The sequence below is a fragment of the Rutilus rutilus genome (assembly GCF_951802725.1).
Source record: "Rutilus rutilus genome assembly, chromosome: 6".
Taxonomy (NCBI): Eukaryota; Metazoa; Chordata; class Actinopteri; order Cypriniformes; family Leuciscidae; genus Rutilus; species Rutilus rutilus.
This window is the reverse complement of record NC_140214.1, coordinates 544,952-565,019: the sequence shown is the minus strand read 5'-3', so window position 1 is coordinate 565,019 and position 20,068 is coordinate 544,952. Positions and strand designations below refer to the sequence as shown.

At 41.7% G+C, this 20,068-nt stretch overlaps 1 protein-coding gene across 4 annotated transcripts; it reads left to right on the top strand.

Annotated features, from left to right (window-relative positions):
* The first annotated feature begins 268 nt into the window (after positions 1 to 268).
* On the top strand, positions 269 to 15,349 carry LOC311291673 (uncharacterized protein). 4 transcript variants are annotated; one of them, XM_084410855.1, is made up of 6 exons: positions 269 to 894; positions 8,686 to 8,786; positions 8,865 to 8,934; positions 9,056 to 9,139; positions 9,238 to 9,357; positions 13,910 to 15,349. In XM_084410855.1, the coding sequence occupies exons 1-6, from the start codon at positions 660 to 662 to the stop codon at positions 14,791 to 14,793; spliced, it is 1,494 nt and encodes a 497-aa protein (XP_084266981.1). In that variant the 5' UTR covers positions 269 to 659; the 3' UTR covers positions 14,794 to 15,349. The 4 variants fall into 4 exon arrangements, with proteins under 4 accessions (XP_084266981.1, XP_084266983.1, XP_084266982.1 ...); XM_084410857.1 differs by lacking the exon at positions 269 to 894 and adding an exon at positions 5,290 to 5,635 and having other exon boundaries at positions 5,821 to 8,786; XM_084410856.1 differs by lacking the exon at positions 269 to 894 and adding an exon at positions 5,290 to 5,708 and having other exon boundaries at positions 5,821 to 8,786.
* Positions 15,350 to 20,068: the final 4,719 nt, after the last annotated feature.

The window sequence follows — 20,068 nt, the reverse complement described above, 5'->3', positions numbered from 1 at the left end:
ATATGCAGAACAATGTGTGTGTGTGTGTGTGTGTGTCCCAATTTGCTAAAATAGCAAAAGAAAAACTCACAATAGTGTTTTCACAACTTTCAAAATGAGAAAAAAAAAACAACAGATTGAAACCGGCAGGGAGAATAACGTCGCTCCCTCACAGCAGCGTTAACTAGTTTTTTTTTTTTTTTTTTTTTAATGATTCAAATGTAATATAATACATAATGTAATACAAAGTGTTATATGTACAAAATGTTTTTAAATGTGCAGAATTTGCGATGCTGATGACCGTTAAATCGCGTCATCACAGTCTGTGAAATGGGACCGTTTTTCCGTTTTCGAGATTTAAATCGAATGATTCCCTGATGGTTTATAACCTGTCTTACTGTCTATGTTTATAACGGCGCTTCTACACTGGGATTGACGGTACTGAAAAGACAGGGCGAAATCTACTGGTCCTTTAAACGGTGACGTCACTCCACCAGGAAAACGGTCAACTCTGTTTTGTGGGATTTGTGTAAACACTAGTGGTACATGCTCGACTGTCCGCGTCCTCGACCCCAGTGTGGCTGAAAGAAAGAACAAACACCAGATTGGACCCGAGGCTCTTTGAACAAAACGCTTTACAAACATTTTTGACTTTTATTATTCGCCATTAAGCGGCTCTAATGTCTGCATCGGCTGATATCCACGCGACGCTCGCGTCGATCCTCGAGCGCTTCGCCAAATGCGCGCTGCTGGAGATGAGTCGCGCGGTGGAGCAGGAGATGACGCGCCGGAAGATGGAGGTCGAGACGCTGATGCTCAAACTGCAGTTTACCGAGAGCGAACTGCGATCAGCCCGACAGAACCAGTCGAACCTGCGCTCAGTGGGAACACAAGTCAACACCAGCGGACAGAGAGGTACTTCAGTTCTCATATGACACTGTTTAAACTCAACATGAGGCGGGACTCATCCCTGACTTTTGCTCCTTTCACTCTATAATCACAATGTATTAACTTGCTCTTCCGCTGAAACGACTTCCTTTAACCGGTGACGTATGCAAGGCCTCGCGGCTGTTCAGCCAATAGAGACCTAGGCTAAGTGTTGACTCCGCCCCTTCAACCTGTCATTTTCATGATTTGTTATCACAGCTTTTGTCAAATCAACTTTGATAATGTGTTTCAGATAACATATTATTTTGAGTTTCTATTTATTAAACCAATCTCCTTCATTGTATTAACTTACAGTTTTTATTTTAATGAACTCAAAATTTTAAGGCAACCAGGTTAACTTACTTTTTTAAGTTAAACCAACAATAGCCTAATTTTTACAGTGCACATATAACTAGCAAACAGAGATCATGAAAAGATGCATTTCGGCTGTTTTCCTCTAAAGACCCTGTTTACGAGCCCGTTGGCTTGAGTTATTGCACTTTGAAGAAGGCGGAATAACATAGAATTCACGCATGTGTTAAAGGCATTTCACTCATGAATGCTTCCAGAATTGAACACAGCACGAAATGGGTTTCGCTTAAGGTCTGCGTTTGACAGAAACGGCCGTTCTGTTAGTTTACACCGTTGGTACGCCACCAACTTCGAAGGTAAGCGTTACTACCCTAACAAAAAGTGCCCGGAAAAAAACTACCAAAAAAATGTAAGTTATGAAAATGTTATTTCTGAATGCTCTCAAAAGTCCAGTTTTTTAAAACCGTCAAGTTTTAAAACAATCAGGTCAACGTGTGATCGTCCACAAGTGGATCTCTGAGCTTCTGTGAGTGAGTGGAGGCAAGGCTAATTTACATATAGAACGCGTATACTAAATGAAGCAAGGTTGTAGAGTTCCACCAGTTGTTCAAACCCGTTTTTTATTGGTTATGCGAACGTTAAAGGAACATTCCATTTGATAATTTTGCAAACATTGGAACGTTACCTTTGAGTGTTCTCTGATCATTCTGAAATTAGTTGTAACTAAAAAATGTTAGATGAATATCCAACTAAAATTTCAGTAACAATGTATTTAACGCATTTATGTTAATGTTTTGAAAACATTCTTGAAAACCAATTAACTTCAAACAAACGTTCTGTTAACGTTACTGGAATAACTTTTTTATAACTTTAAAGTCCCCCTGTAGTCAATCATTGTATCCTTTAAAACTCATCTATGATAAAGTTATACCTGCATTCAGATCTGCCTCTATTCTGGTCTATAACATCCACTTTTCATCATCTAGGCCTAATTTTCACATTCTCATTCCATATGCTTTGATTCAGTATTATCAGTGTTACAATACCGAAGTAAAATGGGTTGCAAATTCTAAATCATTTTAACTTTAAGTATTAATGCTTATTACCCTTGCAAAAACACATCATACAACATATAAACAAAGGTATCAGATGGTTGTGTACTGTTGTTAATACCACTAATAGGGATAATTTATACAAAAATTATCATTCTTCTATCATGTACTCGCCCTCATGTCGTTCCAAACCTATATTTCTTTAATGCAGCATGAATAGCCTAATAAACACGCGGATGCGTGTGAACGGGAGTCATTTTGATAACCTTTTTTATCTGTACAGAGGAAAAAACTTTTGTCGTGAAAAAAAACTTTTGTCGGGTCGATGAGGCTTTCACAGTGGAGAGTCTAGTTGACACAATTTCAGCTGACACTTCATGCATCATGCAACGTGGTCGTGTCTAGGAGCAGGTCCTCTATCTGATCTAGATACGGCCCAGATACGGCTGACTACATCATGTGTTGTCGTCATGTCTAGACCATAGACTGTAAAAAATATGGACAAAGCGTCTGTGACGTCACCCATAGACTTTCTGAAGAACGGTTTTGAAGCCGTTTATGGGGGGTATGGGCGGCGCCATCTTGGGAAATCTTGGGAAATCCTAACCCCGCCCACCTTCTGACACAGCGCGCGTCACTCAGCTCGCTCTGCTACTCCGGTCATCTTTGTTTATATTTTAGGCAACGAAATATGTTATAAAACACCATACTAACTCTTTTCGTTTTCATTTAAAGAAATCTTAAACACTATAGCCACACAAATGTGGTTCAGGCAACGCGTATTGATTATATTCACTGCACATTACGTTTGCCTATTTATAAAAAAACTAAATATAAAACACAAACCTGCCTCTTTTCGTTTTAAATATAATATACAAATATTAAACATTTTAATATGGTCCAGGCAATATGTGCATTTGTACTAAACAACAGATTTTTGCAGTAAACAACATTATATATATATCATCTTCGTTGTATTAAAATTTAAAATGACAAAACTCAACCCAGTCTCTTTTTGTTAAATTTCAGTTTTATCAATATTAGCCATTATAAAAGTATAAGTAAAAGGTATAAGAAGCTATACAAATAAAGCAAACAATTCAGTCAAACATACAAAGTCAGTGCTCTAGTCTAACCATACAACGGTAAAGTTAAATAGCTTATAAAGTTATGAAACTTCCCCTCAGCCAAAACGATTGGCCAGGGAACAAGTTATAGATTCACAAAACCAAAAATCGCCCGTTAGATATAACGTTACACAAGACGAATTATACCTCATGTTTAACCACTACAGAGACGCCAGGGTCAGCGGCGAACGACTAGCCGAGGAAAAGCTGTTGCAGGCGGGGTACATGCGCCGAGCGCCCGGTCATCGCTGGATCTCACAACTGGATAAAATTTTCATAAATCTTTAAATAAACCACAGATTTGAGCTTTAAACAACTACATTCTTGCCTGAAAAACTCTTAAAACTACATTTCATGATACAGAAACAGTAGTATTATATTTCAAATGTGTTAAAAAATGGCGCTTCTTATGTTGTCATTCTCCAGTTGGCGCAGCCTAAGCTGTCAATCAAGCTGTCAATCAAAGTTAACCACGCCCTTATTTGTCATACATTTTATATCTAAATACTATCTAAACTAACGAGTTAGAAAAAAATTCACTACCCTCGCCGTTGTCAGGCACTCGGAACCTATCGAAAAATACAATAAAAGTCCATGGGACCAACCTGTAAAAACATGAATTTATGCTGTGAAAACGGACATTTTAACATGGGGGCTATGGACATTTGCTCCCTTTTGGGACCTTCCCCTAGCGGATTTTCGATGTATTGCAGTTTTTCGCACTTCCGGGTAGGCTTCATTTTTCAGATGAGAATGTTGCCCCTTGGTCTAGACGCAGGTCCTCCATCTGATCTAGATACGGCCCGGATCCGGCTGACTATATCATGCAATGTGGTCGTGTCTAGACGCAGGTCCTCCATCTGATCTAGATACGGCCCAGATACGGCTGACTACATCATGCAATGTGGTCGTGTCTAGACGCAGGTCCACCATCTGATCTAGATACGGCCCGGATACGGCTGACTACATCATGAGTTGTGGTCGTGTCTAGATGCAGGTCCACCATCTGAACTAGATACGGCCCGGATACGGCTGACTACATCATGCGTTGTGGTCGTGTCTAGGTGCAGGTCCTCCATCTGATCTAGATACGGCCCGGATACGGCTGACTACATCATGAGTTGTGGTCGTGTCTAGGTGCAGGTCCACCATCTGATCTAGATACGGCCCGGATACGGCTGACTACATCATGCGTTGTGGTCGTGTCTAGGTGCAGGTCCACCATCTGATCTAGATACGGCCCGGATACGGCTGACTACATCATGAGTTGTGGTCGTGTCTAGGTGCAGGTCCACCATCTGATCTAGATACGGCCCGGATACGGCTGACTACATCATGAGTTGTGGTCGTGTCTAGGTGCAGGTCCTCCATCTGATCTAGATACGGCCCGGATACGGCTGACTACATCATGTGTTGTGGTCGTGTCTAGGTGCAGGTCCACCATCTGATCTAGATACGGCCCGGATACGGCTGACTACATCATGTGTTGTGGTCGTGTCTAGGTGCAGGTCCTCCATCTGATCTAGATACGGCCCGGATACGGCTGACTACATCATGAGTTGTGGTCGTGTCTAGGTGCAGGTCCTCCATCTGATCTAGATACGGCCCGGATACGGCTGACTACATCATGCGTTGTGGTCGTGTCTAGGTGCAGGTCCTCCATCTGATCTAGATACGGCCCGGATACGGCTGACTACATCATGCGTTGTGGTCGTGTCTAGGTGCAGGTCCACCATCTGATCTAGATACGGCCCGGATACGGCTGACTACATCATGTGTTGTGGTCGTGTCTAGGTGCAGGTCCACCATCTGATCTAGATACGGCCCGGATACGGCTGACTACATCATGAGTTGTGGTCGTGTCTAGGTGCAGGTCCTCCATCTGATCTAGATACGGCCCGGATACGGCTGACTACATCATGCGTTGTGGTCGTGTCTAGGCGCAGGTCCACCATCTGATCTAGATACGGCCCGGATACGGCTGACTACATCATGAGTTGTGGTCGTGTCTAGGTGCAGGTCCACCATCTGATCTAGATACGGCCCGGATACGGCTGACTACATCATGCGTTGTGGTCGTGTCTAGGTGCAGGTCCACCATCTGATCTAGATACGGCCCGGATACGGCTGACTACATCATGCGTTGTGGTCGTGTCTAGGTGCAGGTCCTCCATCTGATCTAGATACGGCCCGGATACGGCTGACTACATCATGAGTTGTGGTCGTGTCTAGGTGCAGGTCCACCATCTGATCTAGATACGGCCCGGAGACGGCTGACTACATCATGCGTTGTGGTCGTGTCTAGGTGCAGGTCCACCATCTGATCTAGATACGGCCCGGATACGGCTGACTACATCATGCGTTGTGGTCGTGTCTAGGTGCAGGTCCTTCATCTGATCTAGATACGGCCCGGATAGGTGCAGGTCCACCATCTGATCTAGATACGGCCCGGATAGGTGCAGGTCCACCATCTGATCTAGATACGGCCCGGATCCGGCTGACTACATCATGAGTTGTGGTCGTGTCTAGATGCCATTCTTCTTATGATGAAACGAGTACATCAGGTGTTATGGGAAGTGTTCCCGGTTCCGGCTGATCTAGTTTATGCAGCTTAACAATCATTTAATTGATTTGAATAATATCAATTTATAATGTTCTATTTGTATGCCAGGTTAATGAGATGTGTTTTTAGTCTAGATTTAAACTGACAGAGTGTGTCTGCTTCCCGAACAATACTAGGAAGTAGGGCTGCACGATTATGACAAAAATCATAATTGCGATTATTCCCTTGAAATTGTACTTGCGATTTTATTAATTACGATTATCACAATTTACATTAAAAAAATAAAAATAATGACTAATAGTAAAGACTACTAAGAAATAAACATTAGGCCTATGCTAAAGCTATTAAATAGCAGTCCCAAACTAGCTTTTGTTAATACAATGTTGGTATGAGCCACCACAGTCATTTAAAAATATTAAAAATAACACAGTCTGTTAACACAAAGTGAAAATAAATTGCCATTTTGGGGTTAATATTGAAACGACAGTTACCATGGTGAATACACAATCTTAACAAGAACTGTTAATGAAACATGGAAACTGCTCCTGGTGAATAGAATGAAAATCATACCTGCATGCAAATCCTTCTCAGCTAACACATGACGTACCAGTAACGTGATTTATTGGCATTTTACTTTTATTTCGTGACTTACTAATTTACAACATAACAACGTTGCATGCTCGTAGTTTCCTTTGCACTTTACACACAGCGCGCTGCCGCATTTGCGCGTGCAATTGAAGAGTGTGCGCTACGAGCACAGTAGCCTATAACGGCTGACATGACAGGAACGTCCGTTTTTCTGAGGTGAAAGACTTTTTATTTCATACGTCACTGCCTGGTAGTTCCTATTGTGCTGGGTTTTCTGAAGTAGTTGTGATTCGCCTCTCATAACATACTCTAAATGCATGCAGAGTGGATTTTTTTTTTTGTAATCGCGGCTTTGAACGATTACGTAATCGTGGCATCCATAATCGTAATCGCGATTAGAAATTCTATTAATTGTGCATCCCTACTAGGAAGACTATTCCAAAGTTTATGTGCTAAATAGAAAAAGCATCTACCACCTGCAGTTGATTTTGATATTCTAGGTATTATCAACTGGCCAGAATTTTGAGATCGACTTGAAGGACTATAATGCGTTAAGAGCCCGCTCACGTACTGAGGAACTACTGAGGAACTAAACCATTTAGTGCTTTGTAAGTAATCAGCAATACTTTAAAATTTATACGATGTTTAATAGGGAGCCAGTGCAGTTTTGACAGAACCGGGCTAATATGGTCATACTTCCTGGTTCTGGTAAGAACTCGAGCTGCTGCGTTTTGGACCAGCTGTAGTTTGTTTATTAAGCGTGCAGGGCAACCACCCAGTAGAGCATTACAATAATCTAGCCTTGATGTCATGAACGCATGAACTAACTGTTCCGCATTTGTCATTGAGAGCATATGGCGTAGATATTAATTTAGATATATTTTTAAGATGGAAGAATGCGGTTTTACAGATGCTAGAAACCTGGCTTTCAAATGAAAGATTGGTATCAAAGAGGACACCCTTGTTTCCTAACTGAGGACGAAGACTTAACATAACATCCATCAATTGTTAGACAGTATTCTGGGTTATTACGTGAGGAAGTTTTTTGTCCAATAATTAGAATCTCTGTTTTTTTAGAATTAAGTAGTAGGAAATTACTAGTCATCCAATTTTTTTTATATCAGCTGTGCATTCCGTTAATTTTGTGAATTGGTAAGTTTTGGCCGGGCGCAAAGAAATATAGAGCTGAGTACCATCAGCATAACAGTGAAAACTAATGCCATGCTTCCTAATGATATCTCACAAGGGAAGCATGTACAGAGTGAACAGCAACGGTCCTAGTACTGAGCCTTGTGGTACGCCATACTGAACTTGTGATTGATAAGACATCTCTTCGTTAACTGCTACAAATTGATAACAGTCAGATAAGTATGATTTAAACCATGTTAATGCAATTCCACTAATGCCAACATTAAAAAAGTCTATTTAAAAGAATGTTGTGGTCAATGGTATCAAAGCAGCACTAAGATCGAGTAACACTAATAGAGAGATACAACCACGATCGGATGATAAGAGCAAATCAGTTGTGACTCTGATGAGAGCAGTCTCAGTACTATGATATGGTCTAAATCCTGACTGGAAATCCTTGCATATACCATTTCTTTCTAAAAAGGAACATAGTTGTGAGGATACCGCCTTTTCTAGTATCTTTGACAGAAATGGTAGATTTGAGATCGGCCTGTAATTGACAAAAAAGTTGTGTTTTTTTTAATAAGAGGTTTAATTATAGCCAGCTTTTTATTTTTTGTTACATATCCTAATATCAAAGATTAATTAATATCAAGAAGAGGATTTATGAACTCTAGAAGCATCTCTTTCAGTAGCTTAGTCGGTATAGGGTCCAATGGATTTGGAATGACATGAGGGTGAATAAATGAGTGCAGTAAGATATTTCTGAGAAACACTGTTAAAAGTGGATCAGACCGAGCGGCACAACATATTTGTAGCCAATCTGCAATAAGGGGCGTGTCCACTTATGATGGGGGGGGGGTGATTGTGACTTTGGGGGCGGAGCTATCAAGGGAAGAGGCGTTTGTTTTGGTGATTTTAAATATCAACAGCATTTCTCAGAAATCGGTTACTGCACCTTTAACAATGCATGTATATGTTGCATTTCATCCTTTTCATCCTCAACCAGAGGTAAACCTCAACTGCGTAAAGATAAATGAAAATCATGACGGAGAATCACAGACGGAGACACACAAGGACGTTTCTTCAGCGCAGACGTTCACACTGAACGTAAGAATTCTTCATTATTAGATTCTTCTCCAGTATACATCATAGAGTAACCTGATTCTTTGTCGTTCTAAACTGCAGGAAGACGGAATCAAATCAATTCAGATCAAAGAGGAACACATGGAGGACGAACAGTGGGACAGCGGACCGAGTAAAACACACTAAGAATTATGATAGTGCTTTTCTGTTTTATATCAGATGCCAAAATATGATATTCTAATGTACATTCTCAATCATTTTATGCTTATTTGGATGATTGATTTCATCCCTAGTTTCTCCTGCTCTTTGCCCGTTGGGTCCAGAGGTGGAAGACCAGGATAGTTTCAGCACGGGAACAACAGGACCAGCTAGACTTGGTCAGAGATCACTTCATATGAGTACTAGAATTAACCAATCTTTAGAATTATGGTCCTCTCTGAATTATGAACTCTGTTCTTTGTTCGTCAATCTGTAGGTAGTGATTTTATGCTAACGAGTAAAATGAAGCCCGGTGGAATGTGGAATTCACCGGTGTCCCAGGAATATCCAGTGAACTCCGGAGCCCAGAGTTTGGACGCTTCTCCTCTGGAAACAGGTGAGCGATTCGTCAGAGGTGTGTCTCCGAACCGCCGGCACGTGGACGAACCGTACAGAACCGCTGCCGCTAACCATGCGCTTCCATCGGCGTCAGATCACAGAGGAGACACAAACGCAGAGAGAAGCTCTCGCTGCCCTCAGTGCGGAAAGACCTTCACCACGCGCTTCTACCTGAAGATCCACCAAAGAATCCACACCGGAGAGAGACCGTACACCTGCCCACAGTGTGGCAAAGGCTTCTACTGCAACTCTCACCTGATCTCACACCAGCGCTCACACACTGGAGAGAAACCGTACAGTTGTGAAGAATGCGGCAAGTCCTACTCGCATTTAAACTCGCTAAAACTGCACCAGCGCAGCCACACTGAAGAGGAGGCGTATGCGTATTGGTAGCATTCACTGTCACAGATCCATGCTTGACAAGCTTTTATGAAATGCCACATTATTTTAAATTTTACTTGTTTTGACATATACTTTATAGAAGTTTTTTATGATAAATTAGTAATATTGCTTTAAGGTTTTAGTATTTTAGCATTTTTTTCAGTATTCGGTCAACGGGTCACTTTTACATCTATTTGATAAACAACTGTCACATAAAATGCATTTCATTTATATATATGAATTACATTTTTCATTTTATAGCTTGTAAAACGATGCTATATGTCTTCTATGTTGTTTTCTGCTACTTTGTGTTTGCGTGAATTATTTAAAATGGGAGCATCGATGAGATGCATTTTGCAAGTGACAATAAAACCCATGACTTTCTGATGCAAAATCGTTGCTGTCATGTTTTTCTGGGCAATTTAGTTTACACTATGTATTGCATGAATATGTGTATGTTTGTTTCTGTGTTGTTTGTCTGTTCTAGAGACTTCATGTGGATGCTGGAGTCAGATAATGTCACAGATCAAAACAATAAGGGTCTCAAATAAGTGTTAGAAGAGAAAAGAATTTAAATACATAAAATAACTTAAAGGGTTAGTTCACCCCCCTCCCCCAAAAAACTAAAAAATGTTTCATTAATTACTCACCCTCTTGTCTTTCCAAACCTGTAAGACTTTTGTTCTTACAGGTTTGGAAAGGGTCATTGAGGTTCATTCTCGTGTTACGCAGCACGTTTGAGCTTCAGAGAGAACCAATGAGGTTCATTCTCGTGTTACGCAGCACGTTTGAGCTTCTCAAGAACCAATGAGGTTCATTCTCGTGTTACGCAGCACGTTTGAGCTTCTCAAGAACCAATGAGGTTCATTCTCGTGTTACGCAGCACGTTTGAGCTTCTGCAAGAACCAATGAGGTTCATTCTCGTGTTACGCAGCACGTTTGAGCTTCTCAAGAACCAATGAGGTTCATTCTCGTGTTACGCAGCACGTTTGAGCTTCAGCAAGAACCAATGAGGTTCATTCTCGTGTTACGCAGCACGTTTGAGCTTCTCAAGAACCAATGAGGTTCATTCTCGTGTTACGCAGCACGTTTGAGCTTCAGCAAGAACCAATGACGTTTATTCTCGTGTTACGCAGCACGTTTGAGCTTCTCAAGAACCAATGAGGTTCATTCTTGTGTCACGCAGCACGTTTGAGCTTCAGCAAGAACCAATGAGGTTCATTCTCGTGTTACGCAGCACGTTTGAGCTTCAGCAAGAACCAATGAGGTTCATTCTCGTGTTACGCAGCACGTTTGAGCTTCTGCAAGAACCAATGAGGTTCATTCTCGTGTTACGCAGCACGTTTGAGCTTCTCAAGAACCAATGAGGTTCATTCTCGTGTTACGCAGCACGTTTGAGCTTCTCAAGAACCAATGAGGTTCATTCTCGTGTTACGGAGCACGTTTGAGCTTCTGCAAGAACCAATGAGGTTCATTCTCGTGTCACGCAGCACGTTTGAGCTTCTCAAGAACCAATGAGGTTCATTCTCGTGTTACGCATCACGTTTGAGCTTCTGCAAGAACCAATGAGGTTCATTCTCGTGTTACGCAGCACGTTTGAGCTTCTGCAAGAACCAATGAGGTTCATTCTCGTGTTACGCAGCACGTTTGAGCTTCTCAAGAACCAATGAGGTTCATTCTCGTGTTACGCAGCACGTTTGAGCTTCTCAAGAACCAATGAGGTTCATTCTCGTGTTACGGAGCACGTTTGAGCTTCTGCAAGAACCAATGAGGTTCATTCTCGTGTCACGCAGCACGTTTGAGCTTCTCAAGAACCAATGAGGTTCATTCTCGTGTCACGCAGCACGTTTGAGCTTCTGCAAGAACCAATGAGGTTCATTCTCGTGTCACGCAGCACGTTTGAGCTTCTCAAGAACCAATGAGGTTCATTCTCGTGTTACGCATCACGTTTGAGCTTCTGCAAGAACCAATGAGGTTCATTCTCGTGTTACGCAGCACGTTTGAGCTTCTCAAGAACCAATGAGGTTCATTCTCGTGTTACGCAGCACGTTTGAGCTTCTGCAAGAACCAATGAGGTTCATTCTCGTGTTACGCAGCACGTTTGAGCATCTCAAGAACCAATGAGGTTCATTCTCGTGTTACGCAGCACGTTTGAGCTTCTGCAAGAACCAATGAGGTTCATTCTCGTGTTACGCATCACGTTTGAGCTTCTGCAAGAACCAATGAGGTTCATTCTCGTGTTACGCAGCACGTTTGAGCTTCTCAAGAACCAATGAGGTTCATTCTCGTGTTACGCTGCAAGTTTGAGCTTCTGCAAGAACCAATGAGGTTCATTCTCGTGTTACACAGCATGTTTGAGCTTCTGCAAGAACCAATGAGGTTCATTCTCGTGTTACGCTGCAAGTTTGAGCTTCTGCAAGAACCAATGAGGTTCATTCTCGTGTTACGCTGCAAGTTTGAGCTTCTGCAAGAACCAATGAGGTTCATTCTCGTGTTACGCTGCAAGTTTGAGCTTCTGCAAGAACCAATGAGGTTCATTCTCGTGTTACGCTGCAAGTTTGAGCTTCTGCAAGAACCAATGAGGTTCATTCTCGTGTTACGCTGCAAGTTTGAGCTTCTGCAAGAACCAATGAGGTTCATTCTCGTGTTACGCTGCAAATTTGAGCTTCTGCAAGAACCAATGAGGTTCATTCTCGTGTTACGCTGCAAGTTTGAGCTTCTGCAAGAACCAATGAGGTTCATTCTCGTGTTACACAGCATGTTTGAGCTTCTGCAAGAACCAATGAGGTTCATTCTCGTGTTACGCTGCAAGTTTGAGCTTCTGCAACAACCAATGAGGTTCATTCTCGTGTTACGCTGCAAGTTTGAGCTTCTCAAGAACCAATGAGGTTCATTCTCGTGTTACGCTGCAAGTTTGAGCTTCTGCAACAACCAATGAGGTTCATTCTCGTGTTACGCTGCAAGTTTGAGCTTCTGCAAGAACCAATGAGGTTCATTCTCGTGTTACGCTGCAAGTTTGAGCTTCTGCAACAACCAATGAGGTTCATTCTCGTGTTACGGTGCAAGTTTGAGCTTCTGCAAGAACCAATGAGGTTCATTCTCGTGTTACGCTGCAAGTTTGAGCTTCTGCAAGAACCAATGAGGTTCATTCTCGTGTTACGCTGCAAATTTGAGCTTCTGCAAGAACCAATGAGGTTCATTCTCGTGTTACGCTGCAAATTTGAGCTTCTGCAAGAACCAATGAGGTTCATTCTCGTGTTACGCTGCAAGTTTGAGCTTCTGCAAGAACCAATGAGGTTCATTCTCGTGTTACGCTGCAAGTTTGAGCTTCTGCAAGAACCAATGAGGTTCATTCTCGTGTTACGCTGCAAATTTGAGCTTCTGCAAGAACCAATGAGGTTCATTCTCGTGTTACGCTGCAAGTTTGAGCTTCTGCAAGAACCAATGAGGTTCATTCTCGTGTTACGCTGCAAGTTTGAGCTTCTGCAAGAACCAATGAGGTTCATTCTCGTGTTACGCTGCAAGTTTGAGCTTCTGCAAGAACCAATGAGGTTCATTCTGGTGTTACGCTGCAAGTTTGAGCTTCCGCTAGAGGTTTGTTCTCATGCTTCAAGCCCTTTCATTGTAGCTTCTCTTTATGTTCGCTGATCAATGTTTATATGTGAATAAAAGCCTAATTTAAGTCTGTTCTTCATAAAGAGCAATCAAGTCTCTTCAGAAAATTTGGACCTAACCGCTCAGTTCAGATGTATTTGTTTTACGATTTATTTATTAAAAAAATCGAATCGTCAAAATTGTAGTTGCGTAGACTGTCAATGGAGGGAAAGAAATCTTTCAGATTTCATTAAAAAGATCTTCATTTTTGTTCCGAAGATGAATGAAAGTCTTACGGGTTTGGAACGACATGAGGGTGAGTAATCAGTGACAGAATTTACATTTTTGGGTGAACTATCCCTTTAATAATAGCAAATAACATCATAGAGTGTGTGTGTGTGTGTGTGTGTTTGTGTGTGTATAAATATATTAAAAGTTAATGTATTAAATATTATCATGGTTCATTAGCCTAATGATTTGTAGCAGCTATGTAGATTTTACACCAAGAACTATTTGCTTTGTTGTAGAATTTAAATGAATATATCTTACGACTTATGACTTGTATTTCTTGACAGGTGTAACGGCTCATTCGCTGGAAACTCGGGATAATCAACACAGCCAGGAAAAGATCGTTGTGAAGAATCTCTCAGAGGAGAAAGCTCACTTTTCACATGCGGCGGATGTGAATTCACAGCAGCCGAAACAAGAAGAGTCCATAACGCCGATGAAGGAACCGGAGGAAGAGGAGCTCAGCGGACTGGAGTTTGAGATGAAGATTGAACAGGTGGAAAAACTTGTGGATCAGACACTCAATCAAGTTCAGGCAAAGCAGAAGTTTAAAGGACAAAACCACTGCCATGACCGAAACTCTCGTTTATGGTGTTCAGGGAAAGCGTTCGACCATTCAGAAAATCTTGTGGAGTCGGAACAACATTCCCAGAGTTTTAGAGATCCATATGTGATGGAGGATCCGATGACCACGTCGACTCAGTCCGGTTTATTGGCTGTTCTGCAGAACGAGAGCTTTGGCATTGCAGACATAGAGTACGACTTGAATCTTCAGGATTCCCATAGAAGCTCACCCAGCACGAGCGAGTCTGACTCGACACCGTTCAACACACTCCCATCCTCACATTCAAGCTCGTGTTTGCCCAAAACTCTGAATGCCGGCAATCACACGGGCCCCAAACCCTTCCGATGTGAGGAGTGCGGGAAAGGCTTCCCACAGAGAGGGCGGCTATTAACACACAAACTAGTGCACATGGACGAAAAACCCTTCAGATGTGAGGAGTGCGGCAAAAGTTTCACACAGAGGAAGCGTCTTTTAACACACAGACTAGTGCACACGGGTGAGAAACCCTTCCGCTGTCAGCTGTGCGGTAAGACCTTCTCCAGACAGGACAACTGTCTCAGACACATGCGCTTGCACAGCGACAGTAGTGTTTATTTGTCCCCTTAGGGAAAGTAGTTTGCAGCAAGTTCACACAGACATTTAAAACAAATCACAGTTGGCATATACAAACAATAATTTAAAGCAAATAAATCTTATTTAGGATAAGCAGACCAGCTGACCATCAATCAACACTGGAAGAAGAATTTAAAAATCGATTTTCTTGGGGGATAAAAGATAGTTTGGACCTGCTTTTCATGCATCGGGGAACACAGTACCGTCGTCCAGATGGCAATAATTCAAAAGCATAAGATAAGGGATGCCTTGTATCATTAACAATGATGTTAGCTTTGTTCTGCACTCTCTCTTTATATATACTCTCTATACTTGTTAACTTAACAGTTTACTTGTCATTGTTACTACTTTTCTTCTGAGCCTCTGAAGCATTACCATACCAGCAACTCAAACAGAATGTCATAATGCTTTCAATAAAAGCCCCATAAAACATCACAAGAACTCTGCTATGGACATTAAAAAGACAGTAATTTATTTATGAAATAACCTTTGTCGTGTCTTCTTACTTGCATATTCAGTCTACACATCCCCATACAGAGATGATGAACATGAACACGACCACACACACACACACACACACACAAAGTTTTTCATATGCCTCAAAGTGAGATTTCTTAGAATTGTTACGGTGTTGATATTAGCTTCTGTTGCATTTCTACATTAAAGCCTGTTTCACACATTCATTATGCAACATCTCCCTTTTTGCAATGTTTCCTGATGATCAAGTTTGTAACAATCCCCAGGGATATGTTAGTTAACTAAACCATAAAACAACTTTCATTACTTGAAACGAAAGAAGCTTTATTTAATAAGTCATTGAATCATTCAGTCAACCAACTCGTTCAAAATGGCTGATTTATCCAGGGACAAAGCAGAAGTGAATGAACTTCATTGGTTCTTGCAGAAGATCAAACACACTGCGTAACATGAGAATGAACTTCATTGGTTCTTTAAGGAACTCAAACGTGCTGCGTAACATGAGAATGAACTTCATTGGTTCTTGCTGAAGATCAAACACACTGCGTAACACGAGAATGAACTTCATTGGTTCTTGCTGAAGATCAAACGCACTGCGTAACACGAGAATTAACTTCATTGGTTCTTGCTGAAGATCAAACGCACTGCGTAACACGAGAATGAACTTCATTGGTTCTTTAGGGAACTCAAACATGTTGCGTAACATGAGAATGAACTTCATTGGTTCTTGCTGAAGATCAAACACACTGCGTAACACGAGAATGAACTTCATTGGTTCTTTAGGGAACTCAAACATGTTGCGTAACATGAGAATGAACTTCATTGGTTCTTGCTGAAGATCAAACACACTGCGTAACATGAGAATGAACTTCATTGGTTCTTGCTGAAGATCAAACACACTGCGTAACACGAGAATGAACTTCATTGGTTCTTTAGGGAACTCAAACATGTTGCGTAACATGAGAATGAACTTCATTGGTTCTTGCTGAAGATCAAACACACTGCGTAACATGAGAATGAACTTCATTGGTTCTTTAGGGAACTCAAACGTGTTGCGTAACATGAGAATGAACTTCATTGGTTCTTGCTGAAGATCAAACACACTGCGTAACATGAGAATGAACTTCATTGGTTCTTTAGGGAACTCAAACGTGTTGCGTAACATGAGAATGAACTTCATTGGTTCTTGCTGAAGATCAAACACACTGCGTAACATGAGAATGAACTTCATTGGTTCTTGCTGAAGATCAAACGCACTGCGTAACTCGAGAATGAACTTCATTGGTTCTTGCTGAAGATCAAACACACTGCGTAACATGAGAATGAACTTCATTGGTTCTTGCTGAAGATCAAACACTGCGTAACTCGAGAATGAACTTCATTGGTTCTTTAGGGAACTCAAACATGTTGCGTAACATGAGAATGAACTTCATTGGTTCTTGCTGAAGATCAAACACACTGCGTAACATGAGAATGAACTTCATTGGTTCTTTAGGGAACTCAAACGTGTTGCGTAACATGAGAATGAACTTCATTGGTTCTTGCTGAAGATCAAACACACTGCATAACATGAGAATGAACTTCATTGGTTCTTGCTGAAGATCAAACACTGCGTAACTCGAGAATGAACTTCATTGGTTCTTTAGGGAACTCAAACATGTTGCGTAACATGAGAATGAACTTCATTGGTTCTTGCTGAAGATCAAACACACTGCGTAACATGAGAATGAACTTCATTGGTTCTTTAGGGAACTCAAACGTGTTGCGTAACATGAGAATGAACTTCATTGGTTCTTGCTGAAGATCAAACACACTGCGTAACATGAGAATGAACTTCATTGGTTCTTTAGGGAACTCAAACGTGTTGCGTAACATGAGAATGAACTTCATTGGTTCTTGCTGAAGATCAAACACACTGCGTAACTCGAGAATGAACTTCATTGGTTCTTTAGGGAACTCAAACATGTTGCGTAACATGAGAATGAACTTCATTGGTTCTTGCCGAAGATCAAACACACTGCGTAACATGAGAATGAACTTCATTGGTTCTTTAGGGAACTCAAACGTGTTGCGTAACATGAGAATGAACTTCATTGGTTCTTGCTGAAGATCAAACACACTGCGTAACATGAGAATGAACTTCATTGGTTCTTTAGGGAACTCAAACGTGTTGCGTAACATGATAATGAACTTCATTGGTTCTTGCTGAAGATCAAACGCACTGCGTAACATGAGAATGAACTTCATTGGTTCTTTAGGGAACTCAAACGTGTTGCGTAACATGAGAATGAACTTCATTGGTTCTTGCTGAAGATCAAACACACTGCGTAACATGAGAATGAACTTCATTGGTTCTTTAGGGAACTCAAACGTGTTGCGTAACATGAGAATGAACTTCATTGGTTCTTGCTGAAGATCAAACGCACTGCGTAACTCGAGAATGAACTTCATTGGTTCTTTAGGGAACTCAAACGTGCTGCGTAACATGAGAATGAACTTCATTGGTTCTTGCTGAAGATCAAACGCACTGCGTAACTCGAGAATGAACTTCATTGGTTCTTTAGGGAACTCAAACGTGCTGCGTAACATGAGAATGAACTTCATTGGTTCTTGCTGAAGATCAAACGCACTGCGTAACTCGAGAATGAACTTCATTGGTTCTTTAGGGAACTCAAACGTGCTGCGTAACATGAGAATGAACTTCATTGGTTCTTGCTGAAGATCAAACGCACTGCGTAACTCGAGAATGAACTTCATTGGTTCTTTAGGGAACTCAAACGTGCTGCGTAACATGAGAATGAACTTCATTGGTTCTTGCTGAAGATCAAACACACTGCGTAACTCGAGAACTCAAACATGTTGCGTAACATGAGAATGAACTTCATTGGTTCTTGCTGAAGATCAAACACACTGCGTAACTCGAGAATGAACTTCATTGGTTCTTTAGGGAACTCAAACGTGTTGCGTAACATGAGAATGAACTTCATTGGTTCTTTAGGGAACTCAAACATGTTGCGTAACATGAGAATGAACTAGTGATGTAGTACTCGAGTCCGGTCTCGGACTCGAGTCCGGTCTCGAGACCGATTTCTGCTTTCTCGGACTCGACTCGGACTTGTTCTTACAAAGACTCGGTCTTGACTCGGACTCGACCCTTCAAAAACTCGGTCTTGACTCGGACTCGGCATAGGCGGTCTCGTCCCATCACTAGTCCACTAGAATACATACCACTAGAAAATTTTAATTGACTGTTCGCAAAGACCCGCCCCCCTTAGTTACTGTCGCTATGTCCGACAAGCTACGCCGTTCTGACTCACGCCACACCATGTTCTCACGCAGTGAAAAATACATCGCGGAGCAGAGAGGAGACTGACAACACGCTGACAGACAGGACAGACCAGGTTACTTTTCGGTTACTTTTGATATTAAACATATTAAACAAAGTCTCGCCTTTCAAACTTGGTCATTTTTTAAAAGAAATTTAAACAATAAATACCGTTTTGTGGCTCTTAAATGTGTAGTGACAGATCGCTGTAGAGCATCAGTTAAAGCTGCTCGTGAACCGATCATCTCTTCCTTCTAGTTAATTTATAGCCTCAAATAAACATGAACAAACATAAGAAGCAATGTTGTTTTAACCACGGAAAGGCGTCAGTACACTCCGTGTTTCAAGTTCAAATCCTCCCATGTTAACCAACGGACTCGGTCTCGACTCGGACTCGACCCTTCAAAGACTCGGTCTTGACTCGGACTCGACTGAATTTGAAAACCAACGGACTCGGTCTCGACTCGGACTCGACCCTTCAAAGACTCGGTCTTGACTCGGACTCGGCATAGGCGGTCTCGTCCCCATCACTAGAATGAACTTCATTGGTTCTTGCTGAAGATCAAACACACTGCGTAACTCGAGAATGAACTTCATTGGTTCTTTAGGGAACTCAAACGTGTTGCGTAACATGAGAATGAACTTCATTGGTTCTTGCTGAAGCTCAAACACACTGCTACCCCTTTTTCACCAAAAAAGAACTGGTTCGGATCTAGTGCTGGTTCAAAGTTGGTTCAACTTGCGAACCTTCTCAGAACCTGTTTGGTTTTCCACTGACTAGAGAGCCCAGCGAACGACGTCGTTACGTCACTGTGTACGTTGCCATAGGCTTCGTCTTAGCTTTCCTAGAAACGCTTGCGCCAACTTCAAGCATAGCAGTTACAATGTTGGACTACATCGTCTTTCTGCAAGTGTTTCTCCTGGCATTGCGATCCTATATTGGGGTCAGAAGAAGACGTTTAGAACACATTTGTGCTGCTCGTTTGGATTACTATAGACTACGTTTGAGAAGAAGTTCGACAATAACCCCGCCCCCAGCCCACGACGTTAGCATGACATGGTAAAAGAACGGTTCTAGTCCAGCAAAGAGTTGGTGCTGCTTTGGAACCAATTTTCCTGGCCGAGAACCGGTTCTTTGGCTGTCGAAACACAAAGAACTGGTTCGCGAGTAGGCCCCGGCTCCGAACCGGCACCAGCACTGCCTTGGTGGAAAAGGGGTATGCGTAACTCGAGAATGAACCTCATTGGTTCTTGCACGTCAATCGAACATGCTTGAACTTCCTTTTACCATATCTGAAGTGTTTGTAGATTAATGTTTATGTGAATAAAAGGCAAAATTTCGTCTCAATCATATAAAACAACCGAGTCTGGGTTTGGATTAAATTCTGGGTTAACCGAATTAAATATGGATTAGTTTTATCTCTTTATGAACTTTTTGAAGCATTAAAGGTGGTAGTTACATGGACT

Excerpts from the sequence above, each read along its gene's own strand:
- LOC311291673 (XM_084410855.1), top strand. The coding sequence starts at position 660 with ATGTCTGCATCGGCTGATATCCACGCGACGCTCGCGTCGATCCTCGAG. Across the intron at positions 895-8,685 it reads CAACACCAGCGGACAGAGAG|AGGTAAACCTCAACTGCGTA; the intron begins GTACTTCAGTTC and ends ATCCTCAACCAG. Across the intron at positions 8,935-9,055 it reads ACAGTGGGACAGCGGACCGA|TTTCTCCTGCTCTTTGCCCG; the intron begins GTAAAACACACT and ends TTTCATCCCTAG.